This window comes from Ursus arctos, unplaced genomic scaffold (genome assembly GCF_023065955.2).
Source record: "Ursus arctos isolate Adak ecotype North America unplaced genomic scaffold, UrsArc2.0 scaffold_20, whole genome shotgun sequence".
Taxonomy (NCBI): Eukaryota; Metazoa; Chordata; class Mammalia; order Carnivora; family Ursidae; genus Ursus; species Ursus arctos.
Window position 1 is genome coordinate 20,778,888 of NW_026622875.1, and position 26,862 is coordinate 20,805,749.

Genomic DNA, 26,862 nt, shown 5'->3' on the forward strand with positions numbered 1-26,862 from the left:
AGAGGGGCGCCTGGGTGGCACAGCGGTTAAGCGTCTGCCTTCGGCTCAGGGCGTGATCCCGGCGTTATGGGATCGAACCCCACATCAGGCTCCTCCGCTATGAGCCTGCTTCTTCCTCTCCCACTCCCCCTGCTTGTGTTCCCTCTCTCGCTGGCTGTATCTATCTCTGTCAAATAAATAAGTAAAAAATCTTTAAAAAAAAAATTGTTTTAGAGCATAGAAAATGAAGGAAAAGATCCAGTTTTTTTGAGGAATATTATATAACAAGGTTCACTAAACTCCATGAAGATAGCACAAAACAATAAAATTAAATTTCATTATCCACTTTCAAATACCAATACAAAAAATTCTAAGTGAAATATTATCAAACAGTCCAGTTCACATTAAGAAAATAATACCCCATGACCAACTGTAATTTATCCCAGGATTGCAAGGATGGTTCTTATTTTGTTATTCATTAATATAATTCACTGTATTCATATATCTAAGGAGAAAAATCATACCATTATTTCCATAGATGCTGAAAAAGCCTTTGACAAACTGTAACATCCACTTCAGATAAAAACACCCAAGAAAATAAGAATTGATGGATACTACCTTAATGCATATATGTGTATGTATGTATTTGTATACATGCATGCATACATACATACACATAATGGGAAAATAAGATGCATTCCCACTAAAGCAAGCTTCCCCATTATCTCCACTACAATTTAACATTCAGCTGAAAGTATCACCCAATGACTTTATATAAGAATAAGCAGTCAGAGTCATAAGAATTGAAAAAAAAGTAAAAGAATTTTTTAAAAAGATTATTTATTTATTTATTTTTGAAAGCGAGAAAGAGAACAAGCGGGAGGAGGGGCAGAGGGAGAAGCAGACTCCCTGCTGAGTAGGGAGCCCGATGTGGTACTCAATCCCAGGACATTAGGATAATGACCTGAGCCAAAGGCAGACACTTAACCAGCTGAGCCACCCAGGTACCCCTGTAAAAGAATTTCTGTTGGCAGATGATAGGCTAATATACTTAAACTGTAGAGGATTATCAATAAAACTAACCCAGATAACAAACTAATTCAGTAAGATAGGAGGATATAAAGTCAACATATAAAAAATAATTTTCATATAACAAGCAATAACCAGGTAGAAGATTGATTGGAAAACCTAACTTCCAATAGTAACGGAAAAAGATAATATGTTTAGGAATAAGCATAATGAGAAATGTATAAACCAATAAAGAAAAACGTTGAAACACTCCTGAAAGACACGAAAATGTAGATTTAAACAAATGGAAAGCATCCCATATTTATCTGGTAGGTTGCCTTAGTATTACAAAGATTTCAGTTCTCTCTAGATTATTTTATAAATTTAATGCTATCCCAAAGGAATGCCAAGAAATTGCTTGTTTTTTTAACTACAAAAGTTCATACTAATGTTCATATAGAAAAATAAACATATAAAAACAGCTAAGAAAACGGGGGGGAAAAGCAACTATGAGGGTTTAGTATCCCTATTAGACAGTAACATACTCTATAGCCTTTATAATTACAACAGTGTGATTCTGGTGCATGAATAAACAGGCCAGTAACACAGAATAGAAGGTTCAAGTATAGACCTTTATGTATATGGACATTTAGGATATGATAAAAATTATATTTCAAATAATTAGAGCAAACAAATTTGTTTTGATAACTGGTTAGGCATTTGGAAAATGATAAAATTGGGTTCATATGTTAAAAAGCCTTTTTAAATAGAGGCATTGAACACACACTCATTTTTCGAATTCGGTATTTTTGCTGAAAAATGATACTTAATTTATCTAACCTAGAAGTGAAAACATTAAGTATGTAAAAGGTAAGTATATTTTTAAATTAGCTTTCATTTAGTGTTTCATAATGAGTATTACCTTGAACTGAATTTATCTCTGCCAACTAAAGTGATCTTATATTTTCTAGTTTTAGCATGTGAGTAAATATTTATAATTTCTTAAAAGATTTTATTTATTTATTTGACAGAAGAGAGAGAAAGAGAGGGAACACAAGCAGGGGGAGTGGAAGAGGGAATGTGGGGCTTGATCCCAGGATCCTGGGATCATGACCTGAGCCGAAGGCAGACCCTTAATGACTGAGCCACCCAGGCACCCCTGTTTATAATTTCTTATATTAGTTTTGCTATTTATTGATTACTAGCTCATTTTTTAAGTATTTATACCTGAATTATTCTGTAATGTTATTTAACTGATCGACTTAAAGACTCTGAATGAGATAAAATCTCTTTTTATTTTTCCTTTGAAATGATTACTCTAGGGGCGCCTGGGTGGCTCAGTCGTTAAGCGTCTGCGTTCTGGGATCGAGCCCCACATCAGGCTCCTCTGCTGGGAGCCTGCTTCTTCCTCCACCACTCCCCCTGCTTGTGTTCCCTCTCTTGCTTGCTGTCCCTCTCTCTGTCAAATAAATAAAGTCTTTTAAAAAAAAAAGAGTGAAATGATTACTCTAACTTGAACCATAGTTTTAACATGGAGTTTGAGATGCTCATGTATCTTTCTTTTGCTACAAAGAAAATAGTATAAACAAAGGAGTTTTAAAGTGTCACACAAATAGTATTTCGAAATTTCAGCTGCCTTGGAAATAGTGTCTTCTTAGGTTTTCATTACAGCATCCTCAGGAGACTGATGAAAAAAGATTACTTGAACCAATGTATTGTTTCCTCATCACCATGGAACCCTTTTCCTATTATTTTTTTCTCCTTCTCTGCTGGTTTCATATACACTTTCAGTCTTGTTTTAAGTAATAGCTGTTCTTTATTGACTTATTTACTTAAGTATCTATCCTCTATCCTTGAAACATTACCCTGAGTTCTTTTCATCTTCTTGATTGCTTCCTTACTTTGTAAATATATTTGTTATTGTACATATCACATTTTATTTTAATTATTTACATGTCTATTTTCCCCTTAGACTGGGAACTTGTTGGGAGAAGTCTATGTCTTATTTTTGTATACTAATGTAATAATACTCAGTAACTGTTTAATGGATTAAGGATTAAAATTTTCTAAAATAATGATTATAATCCTACAGAACGTATCATGAACTATATTATGTGAACTCATCAAACAATAGCTGAAAAGACTGCAGATACAGGAATTTAATTTTATCAATGTATGTGTCAGCTTTCTAGTTAGGAAAATATACTAGTTAATAGAAGTTATATAAAAATTTTCTTTCTACTTTTAGGAAAAACTGATAAAATATGCAACAGATAGCGAAACAGTGGAACCTGTTATCTCACAGTTGGTGACAGTGCTTTTGAAAGGTTGCCAAGACGCAAACTCTCAAGCTCGGTTGCTCTGTGGGGAATGTTTAGGGGAATTGGGGGCAATAGATCCAGGTCGACTAGATTTTTCAACAAGTGAAAGCCAAGGAAAAGATTTTACATTTGTGGTAAGTAATGGTAATTTGGAATGACAAGAAGAGTTCTCTGTCCTATTTGAATTTCTATATTTCATTTACAAAGAACAGGTTATCCTTAGTGGCAACATGATCTAAACTAGACAATTTAGTAACTTCAGAATTTATTCCTTAATAGTATTTGCAGAGGTCTGGAGCCAAAAACAATAAGAGTTGGAGCCCAGACTAGTATGCTATGTTCTTTTTAAAAAGCTTCCCAACCTAATGATGACAAACAGTTAAAACCTAATTAATTATTTAAATATTACTGTTTCAACACTATTGCTAAGTGTTTTCATGGAAAATTTCCCAGGGTGTCATAGTAGTAGTGAGTTTATAGAAAAGTTTCCATGGTCAAATGTGTGTGAGAAATCCTGTAAAACAAAATCAAACAGAATATCTACTGTATCATTTAATGTATGTGCTATGCACATCCAAGAGGAGGGTATGTTAAAATTATTTCTTGGAGTGTCTCAAGTGACCAGGCTGTCACAGCATGCCATTTAGGAAATGCTCTATATACAGTTTTCTTTTTAAAGGTTAAAAAAAAAAAAAAATGAGGGCCACCTGGCTGGCTTAGTTGGAAGATCATGCAACTCTTGATCTCATGGTCATGAGTTTGAATCCCACATTGAATGTAGAGATTACTTGAAAATAAAATCTTTAACAACAACAACAAAACAAAAAGGATGAAAATTGTTGGAGCTATGCAAGAGTCTAATGATTCTAATATGCTTTATAAATAGCTTAGGTTTGGCTTCTTGGTTACAGACTATGTTTTAGTCTTGGTACCAAACTTAGTTTAAACCTTAATGTCCTTTCCTTTTCTAAGTTAAATTCACCTATGTAACTAAGTTAAATTAACCATGTAAGGTACGGTACAGTTTTAAAAAAAAATTTATACACCTTATCCTTGTTTTTGTTTGTTTTTTTTTTTTTTTAATTGAGACTGGAGTAGAAGATTCAAGCTTTGCCTTTGGATTATTGATGGAACTAACAAGAGCTTACCTTGCATATGCAGATAATAGCCGGGCTCAAGATTCAGCTGCTTACGCCATTCAGGTAAGAGTATGTATAGTCAGTACTGGCTTTGCATTACTGAATTCTAATAAGAAAGTTGTAAATCTATATGTTGGAAACTTATTTTTGGAAATTATCATTATCAAAGTTCATAATGATCATAATATAAGCTCATGATAACATTTCAGAGTACAGAAATGTACTCTCTTAACAGATTATTATAGGTACTTTGGAAATTTTTCTGTGTATTTAACAAACATATATGTCTTTTCCACCACACAAGGAGATCATATTACTTATGATGTTCTGTAACTTGATTTTCTTTTGTGTTCAATAGTCTGTCTTGGGTAATTTTCCATTTCAGTACATAGTTCTCTACTTCATTCTTTTCAATAACTTAATATTCAATATGGATGTACCGTAATTTGTTTAAGAAATTTATTTAAACACATTTAGGATGTGTTCAATGTGTTGCTTTTTTAGAAATGCTTTAGAGAACATACATGTATTTCTGAGCACTCGAGTGAATATAGCAATAATGTAAACATCTAGAAGTTAGAATATGTTGCAGAGCAAGTACAGAATTTACATTTGATAAATTTTATCAAAAAAAGTTTCACCAGTTATACTTCTTTGACAGACCAGCCTTTTATCAAAATTTTTAATCTGTCAGTGTGACAGATGAAAAATAGTCCCATTTTACTTTAATAGCATTTAATTATGAGAGAGGTATATCATCCTTTATATATTTATTGCTTTTTTTTGGTGAATTTTCTTTAGATGATCTTTGCCCATTTTTCTCTTGGTATAGATCTATTTTTTTATTACTATTTAAGACTTATTTGTATATAATAGAAATTAACCCTTTGTCAATCATACATGTAGTAAATATTTTTCCAGTTTGGCTTTCTTTGCCCTTTTTTATGATTATTTTTTCAAAAACTTATGTGCTTAAAAAAATTTTTCTTTGTTTTGTTAGATATTCAGGTCTGGAATTCATGGTGAGTGGTCTGAGTTTCAGATATAAATTTGGAGGTATTCATTATAGAGATGGTATTTAAAATTGTGATCCTGGATAAGATGATCAAGAGAGGGAGTACAGGTAAAAAGATTCTAGTAATTGAGCCCTGGGCATTGAGAGATCAGTGAGAAAAGGAGGGAACAAGGAAGAAAACTGAAAAGGAGCTGCCAGTAAGGTAGTAGAATGTGGTATTCCAGAAGACAAGAAAGTGTCTTTAACGGAGAGTGGAAGAATGAAATAGTAGCTGGGAAAGAAAGAGGAGCGAAGATAGGAGAAATAACAATATGCTTATATGTTGCTTGGGAACAATTCAGCAGAGAGGAGAATAGATGATGTAGGAAAGAATTGATGTAATACTACTTTTAATAGGCAAAAAGATGTGGAATATAGTGTGCAAGTGGAGGGGTAGCCTTAATTAAAAACAAAAGCAATTCATCTGTAGTAAGAGGAGAGAAAGCATATGGGCACTAATACTGATAATGCCAGGCTGTGAGGATATGTAGGTGGAAGTTATAGAAGTCTCTTTGGATTGCTTCTGTTTTTTCAATGAGATATGAAGCAAGGTCTGCAACTGTAAGTATACTCGTCTTTTTAAGAGTATAAATGGTCCCCCCCAAAAAGAGAGAATTACTGATCTACTTGATTAAGAGGGTTTTTGTTAGTTAGAGTGACTTTTCCAAACATCAAAAAAAGCTGGCTTCAAACGAAATTTTATTAATATTTTAAAGTTAAATGATAATGGGTTCTGAATATTTTTGTATTTGAACTTTTCATATACTTCCTCACTTTTACTAAACCTAAGTGTAAAATAAGTATTTTGCTGGACAGTGCTTAGATTTATAAATATTAGGAATACATCTATTGCATATGGTCATTGTCAGTGGAATTGGAAAGAAAAAGTAATTAGGTGATAGAAATTATAATATCCTAACAAATTTGTCTTGTTTTGAGTATTAGTATTAGAGGCAAAGATTTTTTTCTTCATTTATAAAATCTCAGTTGTATTATTTTCAGGAAAGTAAAATAAAACCATTTAATTTGGGGGCTTGAATAGTAAAATGGTCTTTAACATTTGCATGTTCTTTTCACAACTTCTTTTTTAAGTAAAACTCCCAGTGTTGGGCTTGAACTGACAACTCTGAGATCAAGAGTCATGTGTTCTACCTGCTGAGCTAGCCAGGCGCCCCTGCTTTTCACAACTTTAAGCTCAGTATTTTATACCTAGAATTCGAGATATCTTGAATTTTTAAAACTATTTTGGATTTGTAGTTACTTTCATTAAAATTCAGAAAAAATCAAATTCAAAGGATTATACTGCTGCGAATATAGATAGTTCCACTTTTTCCTTCAAATAGCTCTTAATCTTATATTCCAGTACATATTGTATGTATAGAACACATATAATAGCTTTGTGTCATAGCTTTGTGACCTTCAGTAAGTCACCTAAATGGTTTTAAGCATTGAAATCGATGTCCTAATAAGCAAGTTTGCAACTCCAAAATTTTATAATTCTCTATATTTTAAAATTATTTTTGTACACTATTACGTATAGGATGTTGATGAGCATAAAGATTTATCTGCTTCACTATAGATTTACAAATGTAAATTATGTATTTGTAGGAGTTACTTTCTATTTATGACTGTAGAGAGATGCAGACCGATGGCCCAGGTCACCAGTTGTGGAGGAGATTTCCTGAGCATGTTCGGGAAATCCTGGAACCTCATCTAAATACTAGGTCTGTAAACTCATTAAAAGCATTTTTCTAAAATTGTTTTTCACTTTATAAAATTAACGTCACTTTTTAAAAAGTTTTATTATTTATTTTAGAGAGAGCAAGAGAGCGAGCATGTGTGGGAGTCATGGGGAGGGGCAGAGGGAGAGGGAGAGAGAATCTTCAAGCAGACTCCCCACTCAGCGCAGAGCCCAACATGGGGCCCAATCCCACAACCCAGTAGACCATGATCTGAGCCAAAACCAAGAGTCAGATGCTTAACCAACTGAGCCACCGAGGCACCCCATAAAATTAATGTTATTTGTTATAACTTTTTAGATTAAAAGTATTTTCAGTAGTTTAATGTGTATTTTCCACTGTAATTATGCCTAGAATCTTGTCAAAATGAGAAGTACAGTCTGCTCATTGGTTAAGTTCTATAATTTTAAGTATTTAGATGAATTTATTGAAGCTAAAAGGATTGATTTTTTTTTAATTCAGTCAGTAATACTTTGAAAGAATCCACTTTTAATTGAATGAGTTTAAGCTTTTGATAGGCATAATTAATACAGAAATGTTAGAGTTTAAAGCTAGTTCCAAAGCCATTAGTAACCTGAACTAGAGATTAGAGATTTCAACCCTCTGACTTCTCTTCATGAAGATATTTTCTCCCTCTTGTTTTTTTAAAAAAAAAGTACATTCTAACCTCTTTTTCAGTTTTAATAATTTTGTTAAGACTGAGTGAAATCTGGATGCCTGGGTGGCTCAACTGGTTAAGCATCTGCCTTCAGCTCAGGTCATGATCCCAGAGTCTTGAGATCAAGTCCTACATCAGGCTGCTTGCTCAGCAGGGAGCGTGGTTCTCCCTCTGCCTGCTGCTCCCCCTGCTTGTGCCCTCTCTCTCTGACAAATAAATAAAATCTTAAAAAAAAAAAAAAAAAAGACTGATTGAAATCTATAACGTTATAAATTATTTCTAGTTAGAAACTATAAAGTATACTAGGTCACATGCTTATTAGATATGTGACTATGGAAAATTACTTTACTTCTTTGTGCCCTGGTATAGTGCCTAGCCTTGTAGTAAATTCTTTATAAAAGCCCTGAAATATGCATGCTTATTTGCTAGATACCTCTTTATATTTAGAAACCCTTTTTTTATTTATTTTTAAAGATTTTATTTATTTATTTGTCAGACAGAGAGAGGCAGCGAGAGAGGGAACACAAGCAGGGGGAGTGGGAGAGGGAGAAGCAGGCTTCCCGCTGAGCAGGGAGCCTGATGCAGGGCTCTATCCTAGGACCCTGGGATCACGACCTGAGCTAAAGGCAGATGCTTAACAACTGAGCCACCCAGGCACCCCTAGAAACCTTTTATATTTAGAAACTTTTATGTGTAGAAACAGATGGGTACAGCTGGTAAACAGTAGGGCAATGGAGTGGGTAGAGAATATTAATAAGAGAGTTCTTGAAGTGAAGGACCATGAAGACCATGCTCGTTAAGGAAAGAAGTAATGAAAAGAAGGTATTACACATCAGGAGAGTTTAACAGAGTCAAGGGACAGAAGAGCTCAGTGATGGATAGCCAACGTGTTAGCATAAGTGGGTGAAAGAAATAGAAATTTAGGAAGCTAGGGCCATAGAGTAAGATATCTAAGTAGTTCATTTTGGAAGTGAAGACGTTTTTTTGTATTGGTAAGGGAGTCCTGATAAAGAAGTAGAGGAGGAAGTCATTAAGAAGTTTTTAGTTTGATTAGTTGGTCCAGCCAGGCATTGAATCACTCAGGGTGGTAGGACTTAGGGAAGAAAGAAAGCACAGAGATGTACTAAAGTTACCAGTGAGTTTGATATCAGTAAGTTTAATAGGTGCCCATAATGAGGAGTAGAGAATGATATGCCTGGGTGGCTTGAACCTCAAAGGAACAAGTCTTTCTTACACAGCGGTGGAGTTGGAAGGATCAGAAAGGAGCACTGAGGAAGAGGAGGAGGCAGACTCAAATCCTTTAAAGTACTTGGGGTATGTAAGAATGACTTTCCACCCCACTATTAACAAGGATATAGGAAGAGTAGTGTCTTTAACCATATTTTAGTGAAGGCAAGGCAGTAGTGGGGTAGTCACTGAAGGAGTTAATATAGTTTTTTATGTGTTTTATACTTAATTTCTTAACAGATGGATATATGTATATTTTTTAATAAACAAACTTTCAAAATTACAGATATAAGAGTTCTCAGAAGTCAACAGATTGGTCTGGAGTAAAGAAGCCAATTTACTTAAGTAAATTAGGTAATAACTTTGCAGAATGGTCAGCATCTTGGGCAGGTTATCTTATAACAAAGGTAAGAGAACTCTGTTTAGAATTAGTTGAATGAACAGAAATTTTAAAGGAAACCAGAACATCTCTCTGAATGTATAGCGCAAATAGCAGGCATTGAAATATGTGTGCTTGATAGTGATAGAAATTTTTTGTAGACAGTGTTTACTAATAGTAACAATTTCTCTATTGTTACTAGTTTCTGGGTAAGAGGGTAATTGTTTTATCAAGCAGATTACTGTGGCCTTTGCAAAATGTCCATTACATTATGTCTGTTCATTTTACATTGTGAAATGATACTGTTTAAAAAAATGATAATGCTTTTTGAAGTTTTTTTACATAATAAAAAGGTTTTTTTATATAATAAAAAGATATACTATCCCTTTGTGGCTTCTTCTAAAAGAGGATACACTATCTGAACTTGCTCCAAAATAAAAACAAAGATTTTTAAGAAATGACACTTCATGAAAAAATAGAGATATTTCTGATGTTTTCCTATTATAAGATATTTACATGCCTGACAGTCAAAAATGTTCTGTGTTCCAAGAAATGTTAAGACATACTTAAAATTTACAACTTTTGTTTTTAATTCACATTTCTGTTAGTGTTTAAAATTACTATTATAATTTTTATCTGATAATTTCAAGAAAGTTTTCAGGGTTTGGTTGGGCTTTTGTTTTTTTTTTTTTGTTTTTTGGGTTTTTTTTTGGTGTTTCTGTTTTGTTTGGTTTTGGTTTATTTGTTTTTTGGAGGAGGCCGGCAGAGGAAGAGGGAGGAGGAGAGAGAAGCTCTTAAGGAGGCTCCGTGCCCAGCACAGAGTCAAATGTGATGCAGGGCTCTATCTCACGACCCTCTGAGATCATGACCTGAGCTGAAATCAAGAGTCGAACGCTTAGCCAACTGAGTCACACAGGCGCTTTAAGTTTCTTGTGTTTTTATGAACATACTGAAAATATATTATGTGAAATGTAGAATACCATTAAATTAATTACTTCCAGATCTGGAATCTTTGATTTAGTTTAGTTTTTGGTCGTTTTTTTCTTGTTGTTGTTGTTTTTAAGTGAAGTGTTTGTATTTGAGAAGGAAAAAAAAAATCTTTAAATTTTAATAAGAGAACAAGTAATTTTGACAAATCTGAGGTTAGATCCTAACAATAAAATTTGACTCTAATACCAAGTAATTTAGTTTTTAATTTTTTTCCTGTAGTTAATTACTGTTTATTACTTATTAAAAATGTGAGTCTTATACTTAACGTACTGCCCCAGAGTACACATTTTGTTTACTTTACTCAACTATGTGCTCAGGGAGTTAATACACTGAATTTAATGTTAGCTAAGTAAAATACACTGAATTATGGAGGTTAATCTGTAACAAAACATGATGTATCCAAAAATTAACTAAGGGGAAAAGGCCATTTATGTTTAGGTGATTGACATTGCCTGCAGGGGTCAACAGCAGTTCAGGTGTTTTGAGATATTTAGGGTGACCAGAGAAGTGGTGATTTGAAATCCATCTGTGGAAGCGTGCATGCCCCTCTCCATACAAGAATACCCACTCTGCAATGATAAATTATCTCATGTATGGTTTTTTGACGTTAATGAATAGACTAGAATGTATAAAATTACTTACTGTCCCTAAACCATTTGGGTTTACAGGTTCGGCATGATCTTGCCAGTAAAATCTTCACCTGCTGTAGCATTATGATGAAACATGATTTCAAGGTGACCATCTATCTTCTTCCACATATTCTAGTGTATGTCTTGTTGGGTTGTAATCAAGAAGATCAGCAAGAGGTGAGAGATATCATTTTATTTGGTTTCTGTTTGTCCAAGCATTTGTCCACTAGTAATTAGTATTAGAAAAGCTACATGTTAGGAAATAGAGATCAGGGTATGGCTGGCTATGTATGTACATGTCTAATTCTTAAAAATCTTTTTAACCTTTTATCTATTGAAAAATTATCCAATGCTTATATATGCCCCAATATACAAAGAACTTTTTGAAATAAAGAGTACATAAGAAATCACTGAGAGTGGTTTTTCCTGGTGCATAGTACTGTGGATTAGGTTAGGGGAAGGAGACTATTTTACTTTTTGTTTTATAATATTTTGTAAAGTTCCATTTTTTAACCACATACATATAACACTTCTTTTTTAAAAATGATTATTTTTTTTAAAAGATTTATTTACTTATTTGAGAGAGAGAAAGAGAAAACAGGACTGGGGGGAGGGGTAGAGGGAGAGGATGCCCAAAGCAGGGCTGAGCGTAGAGCCCAGTGCAGGGCTTGAGCCCACGACCCTGAGATCATGACCTGAGCCAAATCAAGAGCTGGATGCTTAACCGATTGAGCCACCCAGGTGCCCCCAAATGATTATTTTTAATAGCATAAATAGCATATTACTATGTTCTTAATGTAAATATTTGAATTATACAAGTAAAAGTGTACCCTTTGACTACCATTCCTGATCCCACATCCCCTGAGGTCATCACTGATATTAATTTAATATGTATATTTTCAGGGGTGCCTGGGTGGCTCAGTTGGTTAAGTGTCTGCATTCAGCTCGGCATGATCCCAGGGTCCTGGGATCGAGCCCTGCGTTAGGCTCCCTGCTTAGCAGGCTCCCTGCTTCTCCCTCTCCCTCTTCTGCTCCCCCTGCTTGTGTTCTCTCTCGGTCTCTATCTAAATAAATAAATCTTTTAAAAAATTTTTTGATGTGTAGATTTTCAAACCTTTTTATTTTTTAATGCAGTTGGTTCTGTTTACGTTTTTTTGATGGTATTGTAGGTATTCTGCAACTTGCCTGTTTTTTTAATTAACCAATATATATTTATTGAGCAACCCTTTTTTAAATTAATGCTGTATACTATAATCTTTCCATTTTGTAGTTGTACCGTAGTTTATTGCCATAACACTGATTATTTCCAGTTTTTTTGTTCTTACGATGCCATGGTACGCATTGTAGTGATTCTCACTTGTGAAAGCGTTTGTGTATGTGTGTTTAGGGTGTATTCCAAAAAACAGAACCATTGGGTTATATGGTATATACATTTAAAGTTTTATTAGAGACTGCAAAATTATCTGTTCTGACTTACTGTTGCCTTAGAATGCTTGGTCTTACATGTCAGGTAATAGCAAAATGATTTACATGGCACATTATTAACATAAAATGAGTTCTTCTTAGGTTTATGCAGAAATTATGGCAGTTCTAAAGCATGATGATCAACATATCATAAGTACCCAAGACAGTGCATCTGATCTGTGTCAACTCAGTACACAGACTGTCTTCTCCATGCTTGACCATCTCACACAATGGGCAAGGCACAAATTTCAGGCACTGAATGCAGAGAAATTTCCACAAAGCAAATCAAACAGAGATAAAGTAGACTCAGTAGGTGAGTCATAACTTGTGTTTATTTTCTTCTCTTAATTATTACCCAGTTAGCTACTTCCTATATGAATTCTGTAATTTAAGCATTAGCTTTTTAAAGATCTATGTTTTCTTGCTTACCTTTTTCTCCCCTGAAGTAGACTTTTTGCTGAGAAAAAGCAAGAGAATTTGTAGTCAGAAAACCTCTCTTTAAATCCTACTCTCACTACCTTAGTCAAGACACATGCCTGATTTTTCTTTGTATAATATAGGATTAATATTATCTCCCTTAGAGTACTGAGGATTAAATGAGATGATGAATATATAAATTGTAAAATGTGAAATAAATGACATGTTAATATTGTTAATAACTGACCCCTCAGTGCTAAATCTTTTACTCCATGTCTCCTCAGTGTATTGTGTGTATTTACTATGTCCCCTCAGTGTACTATGTGTGTTTACACATACATATACGTACACACATATACATACATATATATATGTGTGTAGTAAAGTGTTCTTTATCCTTTTTCACTTACAAAATACTCTTTGCAATCTTTTTCACATGGAAGTTTTAAATTTCAAAAGAGCTGTTAATTTCATTTCATGGTCAGTTTTTTTTTTTTCTCCTTTCTATTCGTTTCATTCATTTTATTCTTTTGTTTTTCCTGTCTCTGGTAGTGTTTGGTATCCAGCAGTCTCTCCAAATATGCTTAATACACATTACTATATTACACCCTGCTATACCAAATATGTGCAGTTTTTTTCCTGTGATATTACAACTCCCCCACTAAGGTAACTAAAAGTGGACTCTCATTAGAGTTAAAAATGCCCCCTAGAATAGAAGCATTTGGTGAGCAGAATTATATTCATTCTGCTTCTGTATATCTCAGCTATTTTAATGGAAATCACGTGTTTTGCCCCCTAGACTTTGAGGCTAATTGAAAAAATTGAATGGTTAACAGTCCTTAAGGAGACTTTCACTTAACGCAGTTCTCAGTTTCACTTACGCAGTTCTCCTCTTGTTCATAAAAATGGGGAAAGCACATACATTCCTATTGTTAAGCACAATAGTTTCTTTTTCTAAATGTTTTCGGACTTGCAAACAATTATCTGTGGGGTTGTTTTTCTGAGGCCTTTGGCTAATTATTAATATATTTTCCGTTGATTTAACAAGTTGATGTTTGTTCCTATTTCTGCATGTGTAAAAGGTTCTATAAAATGAAATACAACCTCTATCGCCATTCCTGCTAACATTAACATTACAAGGGAAATATTAGCTTTTAAGAATAACATTTGTAATGGTTCAAAAGTACAATATTTTTAACATTTCTCATAATTTGAATGATCTACAAATTTTGGAGTAATCAGGGACTTACTTTAAATATAATTGCTTTTAAATTTACTGTCTTATTTAAATTTTGAAGAAACTTATTTCTGTTTCCTATTCTCTACAAACTGTTATGAATTGCTACTAAAACTTATAAGTTTTAAATAAGAATTCATAAACTGGACTGTCCTCATTTTGAAGTTTCCAATTTATGTCTTAGATTCTTGAAAAAAATTACCCTAAAGTATTTGTGATTTTACTTCAAAGGCACTTCTACTTTGAATTTTCATTAAAACAGTTGATATTGTTTATGTGGCAACAGAGGAAAAAGTAGATTGTTAACAATTCTAAACTTTAAAAAGAAGCTATTTCTGTAATTCTGCTTTTTACCTACTGTTACACTTTATCAGTGTTTTTATAATTATCATTAATAAATAACTCATCTTTGTTTCTTTTTTATCATCTTTATATCTTTTCAACATTTATACAGATTTTCTTTTTTTTTAAGTTTTTTTTTTTAATTTAAATTTCAGTTACTTAACACACAGTGAAATATCAGTTTCAGGTGTACAATATTGTGATTTGACACTTCCATATATCACCCGGTGCTCATCACAAGTGCGCTCCTTAATCCCCATCACCTATTTCACCTATCCCCCTTCTCCTCCCCTCAGGTAACCATCAGTTGTTTTCTTGGTTTGCCCCTCTCTCTCTTTTTTCCCCTTTGCTCGTTTGTTTTGTTTCTTAAATTCCACATATGAGTGAAATGATATGGTATAATACAGATTTACATTTAATCCTCACAACAACATTGTAAGGAAGGCAGGACAATACTAATATTTCCCTTTTATGTATGAGGAAACAGAAGCTCAAATAAGTTAAATATCTCCAAGTAAGGTAAGTGATAATGGTGGAGTTGGAGCAGGACTCCTCTGAGCAATCCTCTGGTAGTTACATTCTAAGTATTATACTCTAATACATTTAGATTAATTTATTTAGTGAACTAAATTGAATTTAAATAAATTAGAATTTAAATTGACACTTTTAAAATTTCATCTTGTATTCTTTAATCACTCAACTGTCTTTTTGTAATCTAGTATCTACTGCGGATTATGAAGACTATCAGAGTGTAACTCGTTTTCTAGACCTCATACCTCAGGATACCCTGGCAGTAGCTTCCTTTCGCTCCAAAGCATACACACGAGCTGTAATGCACTTTGAATCATTTATTACAGAAAAGAAACAAAATATTCAAGAACATCTTGGATTTTTACAGGTTTGAAATTAATACAGTAAATTCAGTGATGTTTAATATTGCCAGTCTTTTATGTTTATATTGTTCATTTTATTGAGTGTTTTAGATGCTGTTCTAGCTACTAGATATTTATGAGCACTTTAGCAGCTTACAGATTAGTGGGGAGAGATAAACATCAGTTTGGTGTAAAGATATATATATGCCCTGGGGAAAGGCACTTAAGTTTGCTCTGTGTGGAGTAGGGTAGGAGATGGGAGTGAGCAAGGGGTCAGTATGGGCTTCTTGGAGACAACGTCTAAGCTGGCTCTTAAAGCATGGGTGGTAGATAGGTAAAAGAAGGAGGTAAGATATTTCAAACAGAGGCATTTGTGTGAGGTTGGGAAAGAACAGGGTATGAGCTAAAGAGTAAAGTGTCAGTTTGGGAATGGCAGAGGAAAGATACAACATAAAGGACCTTTTAAGTGATCCAAAATTCTTAGAGGATTTGAACCAAGGAAGTACCATGGTCAGAATGGTATTTTAGCTAAATGACTATGGCAGTCATGGAGGGAGGCTTTGAAATAGCTGTGATGCAAGGGAAGCAGGCCATTGTTATTCTCATGAGAAACGTGGGCCTGAATTTGGGGTGGGCGTGCTGGTTATAACAGGAATCGGGCATGATAGTGCTGGTGAAATAATGGTTTAGGTGATAATATTTTGATTGTGTAGGGAAGGAAACAAAAGGGGAGGTGGGGCTAATATAGGGGGATTAAATAAGAGGTCAAAATTGGTAGACTTTTTTTTCAAGTCAAAAGCAAAAGGGAGTGAGAAACTGAAAAATTAGTAGCTTATAGTCTTCTTTTTTTAAGTTTTTATTATATATTTAAATAATCTGTACACCCAAAGTGGGGCTCGAACTCACAGCCCTGAGATCAAGAGTCTCATTCTCCTCCTACTGCGCCATCCAGGCACGTCGGTAGCTTGTAGTCTTTGGATGAGTATTAGCCTTCTCCTGTGTTTATTTTTCTCCTTGTCTAGCTTTGAGTCTATTGTTCATTATTAAAATCATTACCGTACAAAGATGTTCACCCTTGTCTTTCTCCCTCTGTGTGATACTCACTTTGTAAAATAACATTCTTAGATAAACTCACCCATCTGCCTTGCCAGTGTCTGCATTTAAGCAATTGGAACATTGCTGGAGAAACATCACAGTGGATTTTTAACTGCTTTTACTTTAAGTTTATAATCTGAGACCTCAGCAGTACTCTTTAATACTACCTTCAGTAGATCTGTGTTCCTCTAGTAAGCCTGCCTTCCAGCTCTTCAAGATGACTGTTTTTCTCATTTCTCAGCTTCTACCTCACTTACTCTCAACTAGTGATCTGGTTTTGTTATCATTGAGAAAATGGAAGCCAGATGTCCACCAGATTTGAAAATACACTGGCTTCTGTACCATATCCTTTTTTTCTTGTCTTCTGTTATTCCTTAGGAAGGATCCCTTCCTGTCAAAATTCAGTCCGTCTGTTTGTGTTCTTGATTTCAGTCCTTCAATATTCCTGCTTTCTCTAGTATCAATAATTTATCTTCCTCAACCAGAGTATGTAGACATGGTCTGGTATCGACCATCTTAATTTTTAATAATTCCCTTGGTCTTATATTCTCCTTCAGATACTGCCCATCTCTCTGTCTCCCTTTATAACCAGTTTTAAAAGAACTGTTTATCTTCTCTGTATTCACTTTACTTCCCATTCATTTTTTGACCATTCCAACAAGATTTCTTTCTCTATTTCACTGATACTACTCTTGCTAAGAAAATCAGTGGCCTCCATGTTACCAAATCCAATAAATGTTTCCCAGTTCTCATTTTCTTAGTCTCGCAGAATCATGTGACCTCTCCTTTTTCATTAAGACATTTGCTTTTACTTCATGGCTTCTGGGATATCACATTGTCCAGCTTCCTGTTAACTACTCTGGTTTCTCTTCTCAGTTTCATTTGTTAGTTCTTTCTCGTAATATAGAAGTACTCCAGTCTCCTTCGCTGTCCCCATTTCCTCCTCTCTCTCTTTGTTCATTTACTGAATCCTGCCCTTTTCCCCTGCCTTTAAAGAACATCTTTGTGCTGATTGCTGCCAAATTTTTACCTCCAACCTGAATATCCCCTTCAGTTGAAACTCAGATTTGAGGTATCTCAATATCAATATATTAAAATACTTATTTAAAAATTTTGTAATACTTATAAACTGTATTCAACAGAATTTATCCTAAGTGGATTTAAAGAGATTTTGGGACCTTGCCATTCTTGGTAACTCTTGTTATCAATAACAATTACTAATGTAGATTTGTATTTAAGTGGAACAAAGTTGTTAAAAATAATAGGATGCCTGGAAATAAGTTTATAAGTTTACTGTGAAGTCTGCCTTGAAGCAAATACTTACTGTTGCTTTGAGAAAAGTTCTCATATGCTCCTTTCACATAAACTGGTGGTTTTATAGTATTATTTCTAGTTGCGTGTTTTTCTCTTATTTTATCGTTTTGTTACGGTTGAACAAAGAAATTGTATGCTGCTATGCATGAACCAGATGGAGTGGCTGGAGTAAGCGCAATTCGAAAGGCAGAACCATCTCTCAAAGAACAGATCCTTGAACATGAAAGCATTGGCTTACTGAGGGATGCCACTGCTTGTTATGACAGGGCTATTCAGCTAGAACCAGACCAGGTAAGATACTAAATGAAAGGCTACATAATAAAAAGGCCCTGAAGTAGGAACTCTGGAAGTCTTAGTTTCAGTACTGTCTCCACTAGTATCACAACGTGTCTAGAAAATAGTTAATCATGTCTGAGCTTGAGTTCCTGACTGATAAAAATAGAGATGTGAGATGATCTCAAAAATCCCTTCAGTGCCAAATTTCTGTGACCTTAGAAATCCCCCAAATGAATGAGGTTTGTTGAGGATTATATTTATATTAAGCTGTGTGTCCAGTTACTCAGATGTATACAATTTTAGTTTGCAATAAAAAGTAAAACACATATGTCAATTATTTAATAATAATTGTGATTCTCTACAGCCTAGGAAACATTTTCAGATTTCAAATGCCCCCTACCATCATCTGTGAATTTCTGAAATGGTCCCTTAGAATCACTGAGCCACAATTATAATGGGGGTATGTTAATATAGCTCATGTTTACAAGGACAGAAAGGGAGTTTAGAATTATTGATTTATAATCTTGGCTTAGATTCTCTCTAATCTTGGGATATTGCTTTTTGTTGTATTTGACATGTTCATTTTCTCAGAAGCTCAATGTACACAGTCTTTATTTCTCACAATCTTGTTTTCAATTTTATTTTATCTTTTAAAGCATTTCATAGATTTTTGTTTATTTTTTTTTTAAGATTTTATTTATTTATTTGACAGAGAGAGAGACAGCCAGTGAGAGAGGGAACACAAGCAAGGGGAGTGGGAGAAAAAGAAGCAGGCTCCCAGCAGAGCAGGGAGCCCCATGCGGGGCTCGATCCCAGGACCCTGGGATCATGCCCTGGGCCGAAGGCAGACGCTTAACAACTGAGCCACCCAGGCACCCCTTGTTTTCAATTTTAAAGAATACTGTATAATCCTGTATAAGTTTTTAGTTACTAAAGCCCTGAATCTATATTAATGTTACTGTGAACTTTGAATTTTAATTTTTGTGTGAGAATTAGTATTGCCAATAATCTTTAAACAAAATATTAAAGAGTACTCCTTACTTTTATATTTGATTTGAACCAAAAATTAGACCGAATCTGGAAAAAATAATAAATTCAGTCTGAGAATATTTTAGGTTATGTATATATATATATATATATATTTATTTTTTAAGATTTTTTATTTATTTATTTGACAGAGATAGAGACAGCCATCGAGAGAGGGAACACAAGCAGGGGGAGTGGGAGAGGAAGAAGCAGGCTCATAGCGGAGGAGCCTGATGAGGGGCTCGATCCCATAACGCTGGGATCACGCCCTGAGCTGAAGGCAGACGCTTAACCGCTGTGCCACCCAGGCGCCCCTATAATTTTTAATATTCACATGTGTGAAGACATTGTTGGGGGCTTTGCCAGTAGGCCAGGCAAGTCAGTTGCTGAACTAAGGATAGGCTCAATGAGGCAAATGGTACTTTTTAATGAATATCAGTTAAACTGTCTTTGTTTTCCAAGGTATATTTGAAATGATAATTGCTGTTATAAATATTTTCAAATTTCTAGATCATTCATTATCATGGTGTAGTGAAGTCCATGTTAGGTCTTGGTCAGCTGTCTACCGTAATCACTCAGGTGAATGGAGTACATGCTAACAGGTAATATTTTTTAAAGAATGATTTTCTTTTGTTAATCTGAATGGGAAAATTTTAATTAGTGAATTGGGTTGACATAACATTTATTGAAGAAACGAAATATTTTTTATGTTTTCATGGTATTGGAGATATGCAACAAAAAATATTTTTTTCTACTTTGCCATAAGTTGATGTAGCACTTAACAGCTTATCTTCTGTCCCAAGAGTCACCCTTGAATTATATTGGCTTTAAGACAGAAACCTTCCCAAGCTCACCTGCTACAAGTGAGGCTCATAGGAACACTTCCAAAAAGTATCGAAGCTCTGTCTGCATTATCAACACCAGTTATTTTCTGTGTTGTGGAGGGGGAAACCTTGTGACTGGTTTATAGAATACCACTCCAGACTGTGTGGGTTGATTTTTCCCTAAAGGATTGATAAAAATGAAAGCTGCCTTCTTTCCTAAAGAAAATGGGTTTGTTATAGCAAACCAAATGATACAAAAAAGCAGTACTTATGTATGACAAAGATTAAGGCTGCACAGTTCTTCTGGTCTGAGAAATAACTGTGGAGGTTGATTCTGCTCTTGAAGCTGCCTTGCTCTGAGAGCTAAAAGACTTACTTCTTGATAAATTTACCAGATGTCAACTGACTATTCTGGGCAGTGAGATCTGATCAAAAGGGATGGTATCTCAGTTAACCAGAGAGCACACTGGCCACCGTTTTTAGTTAGGACTCTCAAAACAGTTCTTCCGAGTATAGTTTCTATAAATTCCCAGCAGTGATTTGTAAAGACCACAATTCTATAATGTTTGAGAGCAGAGAAACTCACTGTTAATCAGATGGTTTCACAGTGGTGGAATTCATGAAATGAGGGAGGAAGCTTTGCAGAGGCAGAGAAAGAATGGTTATATGTTTTAGATGTTTCTCTAGGTTAGTTGAGAGACCTTATAAATAAAGTAATTTGGGAAGGTTTGTCACGGGTCAAGCCTAGGTGTCAAGTTTCCTAATTATGTATGCTGAACAGTTAGACTCCTCTTGTCTTCTTTCTGGATCTAGGGTACATAGGGCCTTTTGATCTTTGAGCTCTGAAAAGGCAAGTGTCAATATTCAGTCAAGATTGCTCTTTCCTATTGAATCAAATGGTTGTGTTTTCTTTGGGGAGAATATTTGCATTTAAACAAATATTTCTCCAAAATTGTTGACTATATTACTATTTTTAATCTTCCTATTTTTCTGGATAAGTTCTCACAGCCTGATCTTCATTGTGTTTTAGTACTTGGTGTAATGCTTAGTATGGAACATCCCCTCTAGATAGCAAATCCTGCTAATTCTTTTTTTTTTTTTTTTTTTTTAAAGATTTTATTTATTTATTCGACAGAGATAGAGACAGCCAGCGAGAGAGGGAACACAAGCAGGGGGAGTGGGAGAGGAAGAAGTAGGCTCATAGCGGAGGAGCCTGATGTGGGGCTCGATCCCATAACGCTGGGATCACGCCCTGAGCCGAAGGCAGACGCTTAACCGCTGTGCCACCCAGGCGCCCCGCAAATCCTGCTAATTCTACTCGGATTTTTATCTTAAAATTTTGATATTTTTGGCACCTGGTGATAAGCTTGTAAAATTATTCACAACTGGACTTCAGAAAACTGTATTTCTAGTGCATTTCTTTTAGCCTTGTTTTGAACAGTTTTTAGAAATTAGAGGGTATTCAGTATTTATGCTGCTGTTTTAGATTTTTTTGTAAGTAAAAAATTCACTCACGTATTACATTTTTTAAATGTAAGTTAAGCACACAGCTAATTTTACAACTGCACTTTGTAATTACCCAGGCATTGATTCTAGTCTAATATATGGCACAATTTAATTTGTTAAGGAATGGAATTTTTAAATGGCCCTTTTAGAAGTAATTATTGAAAAAAATGTTTTGGGGGAATGGAAAGATTAACAATTGAGGGGTTATTTTGGATAGAGATAACTATTTTGTATCTAAGTACAAAAATACAATATAATACAATAAATAGAGTAATAAATAAATATAGTAAATAGAGTTCTAAAACAATGAAAAAAATCTCTGAATGCCACTTTAAATAAAGTTTGGTTGATATTGGCTTCTCTTAATAGGTCTGAATGGACAGATGAATTAAACACATACAGAGTGGAAGCAGCTTGGAAATTGTCACAGTGGGATTTGGTGGAAAACTATTTGGCAGCAGGTAAAATTACTTCTTAATATATAAGCAGTTTTAATATGCTATAAATATTCAGACTTAAGTAGCTAAGTAACATCTATAATTAATCTTTCAGCTTGTTTTATAATTGCCTTGTTTAGTTGTTCAAAGTAGAATGAAACCATCTGTTCCAGTATCTCTGCTGACCATTTTACCAAATGAAATAAGGCTTGTTTTGGGGCCCTATGGCATTCCTTGACTCTACATTTATTTTTCAGATGGGAAATCTACAACATGGAGTGTCAGACTGGGACAGCTATTATTATCAGCCAAAAAAAGAGATACCACAGCTTTTTATGACACACTGAAACTAGTGAGAGCAGAACAAATTGTACCTCTTTCAGCTGCAAGCTTCGAAAGAGGCTCTTATCAACGAGGATATGAATATATTGTAAGGTATATGGGGGTTTCCATCTTTATATTCCTGGTGTGTAACTGTCTTCTGACAGATTGGAACATTTGGTTAGTAAATAAGCAATAATATATTTGGTATCATGTGTATCTACACACAATGGCTCTTTTATTCCTTTATCTCGCAATCACCTTAATAGTTTTTTTATTTTGTTTTGTTTTTTAAGTAATCTCTATGCCCAGCATGGGGCTCAAACTCACAACTCAGTGCTCTACCAACTGAGCCAGCCAGGTGCCCCTCACCCTTTAGTTTTTAAAAAATGTTCTAATATATATCCTTTTCATTGGAAAGGCAATTATGAGACTTCTAAAAAATAAGAATATCTTGTATTCATCCTTTTGTTACGTCATATTGTACTTGCTCTATAACTAATCTAAGTAGTGTAGACATGTACTATGCCTGACACTTTGGTGCTCAGTACTTGTTAGTTTCCTCTCCTCATTTAGAAATGCATTTGACATTTCCTGCCCCAAAAATGTAGGCATTACACTAGTAGAAAGGAAAATTAACTTTTAGAGATAAGGAAGAAAATGATGAAAAACATTTCAGGTCTTTTAGTTCACCTGAGGAAATTAATAGATGTTATAATTTTAAAAATAAGTAAGAACTTTTTTTTTTTTTAATTTAGAAGAATTTACTATAATTTGTATTGGCCCCTTTGGTAATAGTTTAATGAAACTGTAAGTTGGACCACTGAGATTAATTCTCTTCTGTAGCTACTCAACTGCGTCCTTGAACACTGAGTCATAGACACTGAGTATAATAATGGAAAAAAAGCTAGTGTGAATGTGTCATGAGTATTTCCATCATTCTTAGAAAAAATAAAATTGCATTATTTCACAATTTTTTGCTGGCATCTACTATGTCAGGCCCTCTTACAGAAGCACCAGCAATATATGCAGATATTTCTGTTGATTTATAATGGATCCATATTTTTTTTGTTGTTACATATGTCATAAAATTTGTTTTCATACACTTGAATTTAGTTTTATATACTCTTCTCCAATTTAATAGGAATTTGGGGACCATAGCAAAGCACCAAACGTTTAAATCAACCTAAGTTGTGTTTTATATCCAATTTAAAAAGATAAAAATGTTACTGTTTATATTACCAAGAATATATATTGGCTGAAGTTCTTCCAAAGGCTTCACATTTCAGATTCTTCATGGCTAATTTGAGTATGTACTTTGTATATGAGATTAATAGGGTGAATATGATAACATTTTAACATAGGTTCTATCTCTCTTCAGATTGCACATGTTGTGTGAGTTGGAGCATAGCATCAAACCACTTTTTCACCAGTCGCCAGGTGACAGTTCTCAAGAAGATTCTCTAAACTGGGTAGCTCGACTAGAAATGACCCAGAATTCCTACAGAGCCAAGGAGCCCATCCTGGCTCTCCGGAGAGCTTTATTAAGCCTCAACAAAAGGTTTTTCACACTTCTTTTTTTTTTTCATGTCAGCAATCATGAATTTACTATTACATTTGCATATTACTTGGGAGTATTTATCTTTCTTAATTTTCTCTTTGAATCTATATTTTTCTATTATCAATTGTCAAAGCAATACTATGTAAGTTGAAGTGAACCTACAACTTGAGAATTACTTTTATATGCAATATATCATTTTTTATTGTTAATGTATCTGGGAGAGGTACAGATATAAGTCAGTATTAGAATTTTCATAGACTTGTAATTGACAAAACTTGAGCACGCTAAGAAAATTAAATCAGATTTTTAACAAATTAATCTTCTTTGATTTCTTTGAAATAGTATATTGAGAAGGTTCCATTTCAAGAAGAGATATTTTTAGTTAAATTGTTGAATATACTTAAAAATGCTCTTTCCCCCTGTTTTTGTCATTTTCATTTAGACCAGATTACAATGAAATGGTTGGAGAATGCTGGCTACAGAGTGCCAGAGTAGCTAGAAAAGCTGGTCACCACCAGACAGCCTATAATGCTCTCCTTAATGCTGGAGAATCACGGCTTGCTGAACTGTATGTGGAAAGGGCAAAGTGGCTGTGGTCCAAGGTAATGGCCAAGAGAATATCATGTATATATATATATATACACACACACACACACACACACACACACACACACACTCACACATATTCTGTTGTAGATTATATACTACCTATCAATGCCTGACTAAGAGATGATCCCTAATCTACTTTCAGAGTCATTTTCTGTCATCTTTATCATTTTATCATAATTTAGAAGAAACCATTCCTTCTTTCCTGAAGTCCCTAAACATCTTTTCCATTTCAAGATTAAAGTGCAGTTCTTTCAGTTTTCATCTGTTTTCCCTTTTTTTTTTTTTTTTTTTCCTTGAGAGAAGCAGCCAATTTTTACTTTGTTTTTACCTCCTGTATATATACAGGGTACATGTAGTAGACACTCAAAGGTATTTGTTAAATGAAAATAACACTGTTCCAAACTTCTATCCTTGGCAGATAATTAGTCCGGTTTTATTGTCAAGATTAATTTCTGATCTAGCCTATCAGGAAAGGCTTAGCATAAGAACAGAAGTCCCCAGCAATCCCCAGATTGAAGCAATAGTAATGAGAAGGAAGCTTTTTGAGTATCTGAACTACCTGCAAAGATTACGCCCCAGATTTAAATGGTTATTACTTACATACCTCCTTATGTCTGCCGCCAGTCTGGAATTAGTAGTAAGCATAGCATGTTCTGAAATTGACATTCAGCAACTGTTGCTGGTGCCATCTGTGATTGTGGAGGCGAAAGTAATGATTCAGCTCATACTTGTCAGTACCTGGTCTTTTTCTAAGCTCGTGCTAGTCTTTGTCTTGTAATACCTTAAATTCAGTATGTTCAAAATGCAGTTCATCCTTTACTGTTCAATGACTGCTTCTCATATATTCTCTGTTTCTCTAAATAGGACTCTGTTGTATCCTCTCATCTAAGACAGAAATCTGGGTATCATTTTGAACTTCTTCCTTTTCCTCATTTTCCACATCCAAGTGGAGACTACATTTTCCCTAGAAATATCTTCTTGATTTTCTTTTTTCTTAAGTAAACTCTGCTTCCAACCTGAGTCTCAAACTCATGACCCTGAGCAGGCTTGGGGTGTCTGGGTGGCTCAGTTGGTTAAGCTTCTGACTCTTGATTTTCAGCTCAGGTCACAGTCTCAGGGTCGTGAGATAGAGCCTCACACATGCGCTCTCAAAAAAAAAAAAAAAAGTTGCATGCTCTACCAACTGAGCCACTCTAGGTGCCCCATCTTTTGATATTTTGTTACAAACTTCCAGTTATAAAATAAATAAGTCATGGTGTAATATACAGCATGGTGACTGTAGTTAATAATACCTTATTGCATATTTGAAAGTTAAAAAAAAGACAACTTTCGAATCCTCTCTCATTTATCTTTGCTGCTTTCATTCATGCCCTTAGCATTTATAGCCTCTAATAATATTAATAGCTTTTTTTTTTTGAGTCTCCCTATTTCTCTGGGCACGTGACTGCAGTTCGTGGTCTTTCTAAAATGCACATTGAATCATGTAGCTCCTCTGATTAAAATCTTTTGAAGTATTCTTCATGCCTTTATGATTAAGTCTGACCTCCAGAAAGTATACAAGGCTTTTTCTGATCGAGTTCCAGTCTGTCTCTTCAACTTCATTTATCACTCACTGTCTCGTAAACCCTTAAGGCTTTGGCTAAAACTAGACTACTTGCCTTTTCCAAGTAGAGTTATTATTCCTTTTTTTTCCCCTCAACCTTGAGATTAAGACCAGAGGAGCTGAGATCAAGAGTCAGACGTTTAACCAACTGAGCTACCCAGGCGGCCCCAAATTATTATTCCTTTTACCAAGAATGTCCTTCACTGGATTCACTTCCAGGAGTATTGCTACTCATTCTTTAAAACCTAATTCAGGGGGCGCCTGGGTAGCTCAGTCGTTAAGCGTCTGCCTTCAGCTCAGGTCATGATCCCAGGATTCTGGGATCAAGCCCTGCATTGGGCTTCCTGCTCAGCAGGAAGCCTGCTTCTCCCTCTCCTGCTCCCCCTGCTTGTGTTTCTTCTCCTGCTGCCTTTCTCTCTGTCAAATAAATAAATAAAATCTTTAAAAAAAATAAAAATAAAAAAATAATAAAAAATAAAACCTAATTCAAATTTTCCTCATTTGGTAACTTTTCCTGAGTGCTGCTCTCCTCCAATTTCCTGTATCTTCATGTATATTTAGGAGATTCCCTTCTTTGTGCTTAATAATACCCATATGTATTCCTCTGTTAATAGCTTTTAGCATTGTGTTGCTGTTCTACATAGTCAATTTCCTCACTTGACTATGAACTTTTTTAAGCCAGATATTTTTATTTACTCGTGCTTGTTTATCCCCAGTCATCTACATATATCTTCAGTTCCTTGTACTTTGACTATAAAAATGAGTGAATGAATGAATATGAGTTCTACATGAAATGAAGCGATGCTTCCTTTTTAGGATTATACTTTCATAGGAG

The 26,862-nt window shown here is 34.6% G+C and overlaps 1 protein-coding gene across 5 annotated transcripts in view; it reads left to right on the forward strand.

The window, feature by feature from the left end:
• Positions 1-26,862, forward strand: part of ATR (ATR serine/threonine kinase) — a 96,199-nt gene that overhangs the window by 40,814 nt on the left and 28,523 nt on the right. For all 5 annotated transcript variants that reach the window (XM_026497181.4, XM_057315954.1, XM_057315955.1 and 2 more), the window contains 13 exons: positions 3,236-3,442; positions 4,397-4,510; positions 7,110-7,225; positions 9,412-9,532; positions 11,163-11,300; positions 12,690-12,900; positions 15,303-15,481; positions 17,991-18,155; positions 19,677-19,768; positions 21,866-21,957; positions 22,191-22,368; positions 23,636-23,815; positions 24,258-24,417. In XM_026497181.4, coding sequence (XP_026352966.1) covers positions 3,236-3,442; positions 4,397-4,510; positions 7,110-7,225; positions 9,412-9,532; positions 11,163-11,300; positions 12,690-12,900; positions 15,303-15,481; positions 17,991-18,155; positions 19,677-19,768; positions 21,866-21,957; positions 22,191-22,368; positions 23,636-23,815; positions 24,258-24,417 — 1,953 coding nt within the window. The remainder of the gene's footprint in view (positions 1-3,235; positions 3,443-4,396; positions 4,511-7,109; positions 7,226-9,411; positions 9,533-11,162; positions 11,301-12,689; positions 12,901-15,302; positions 15,482-17,990; positions 18,156-19,676; positions 19,769-21,865; positions 21,958-22,190; positions 22,369-23,635; positions 23,816-24,257; positions 24,418-26,862) is intronic.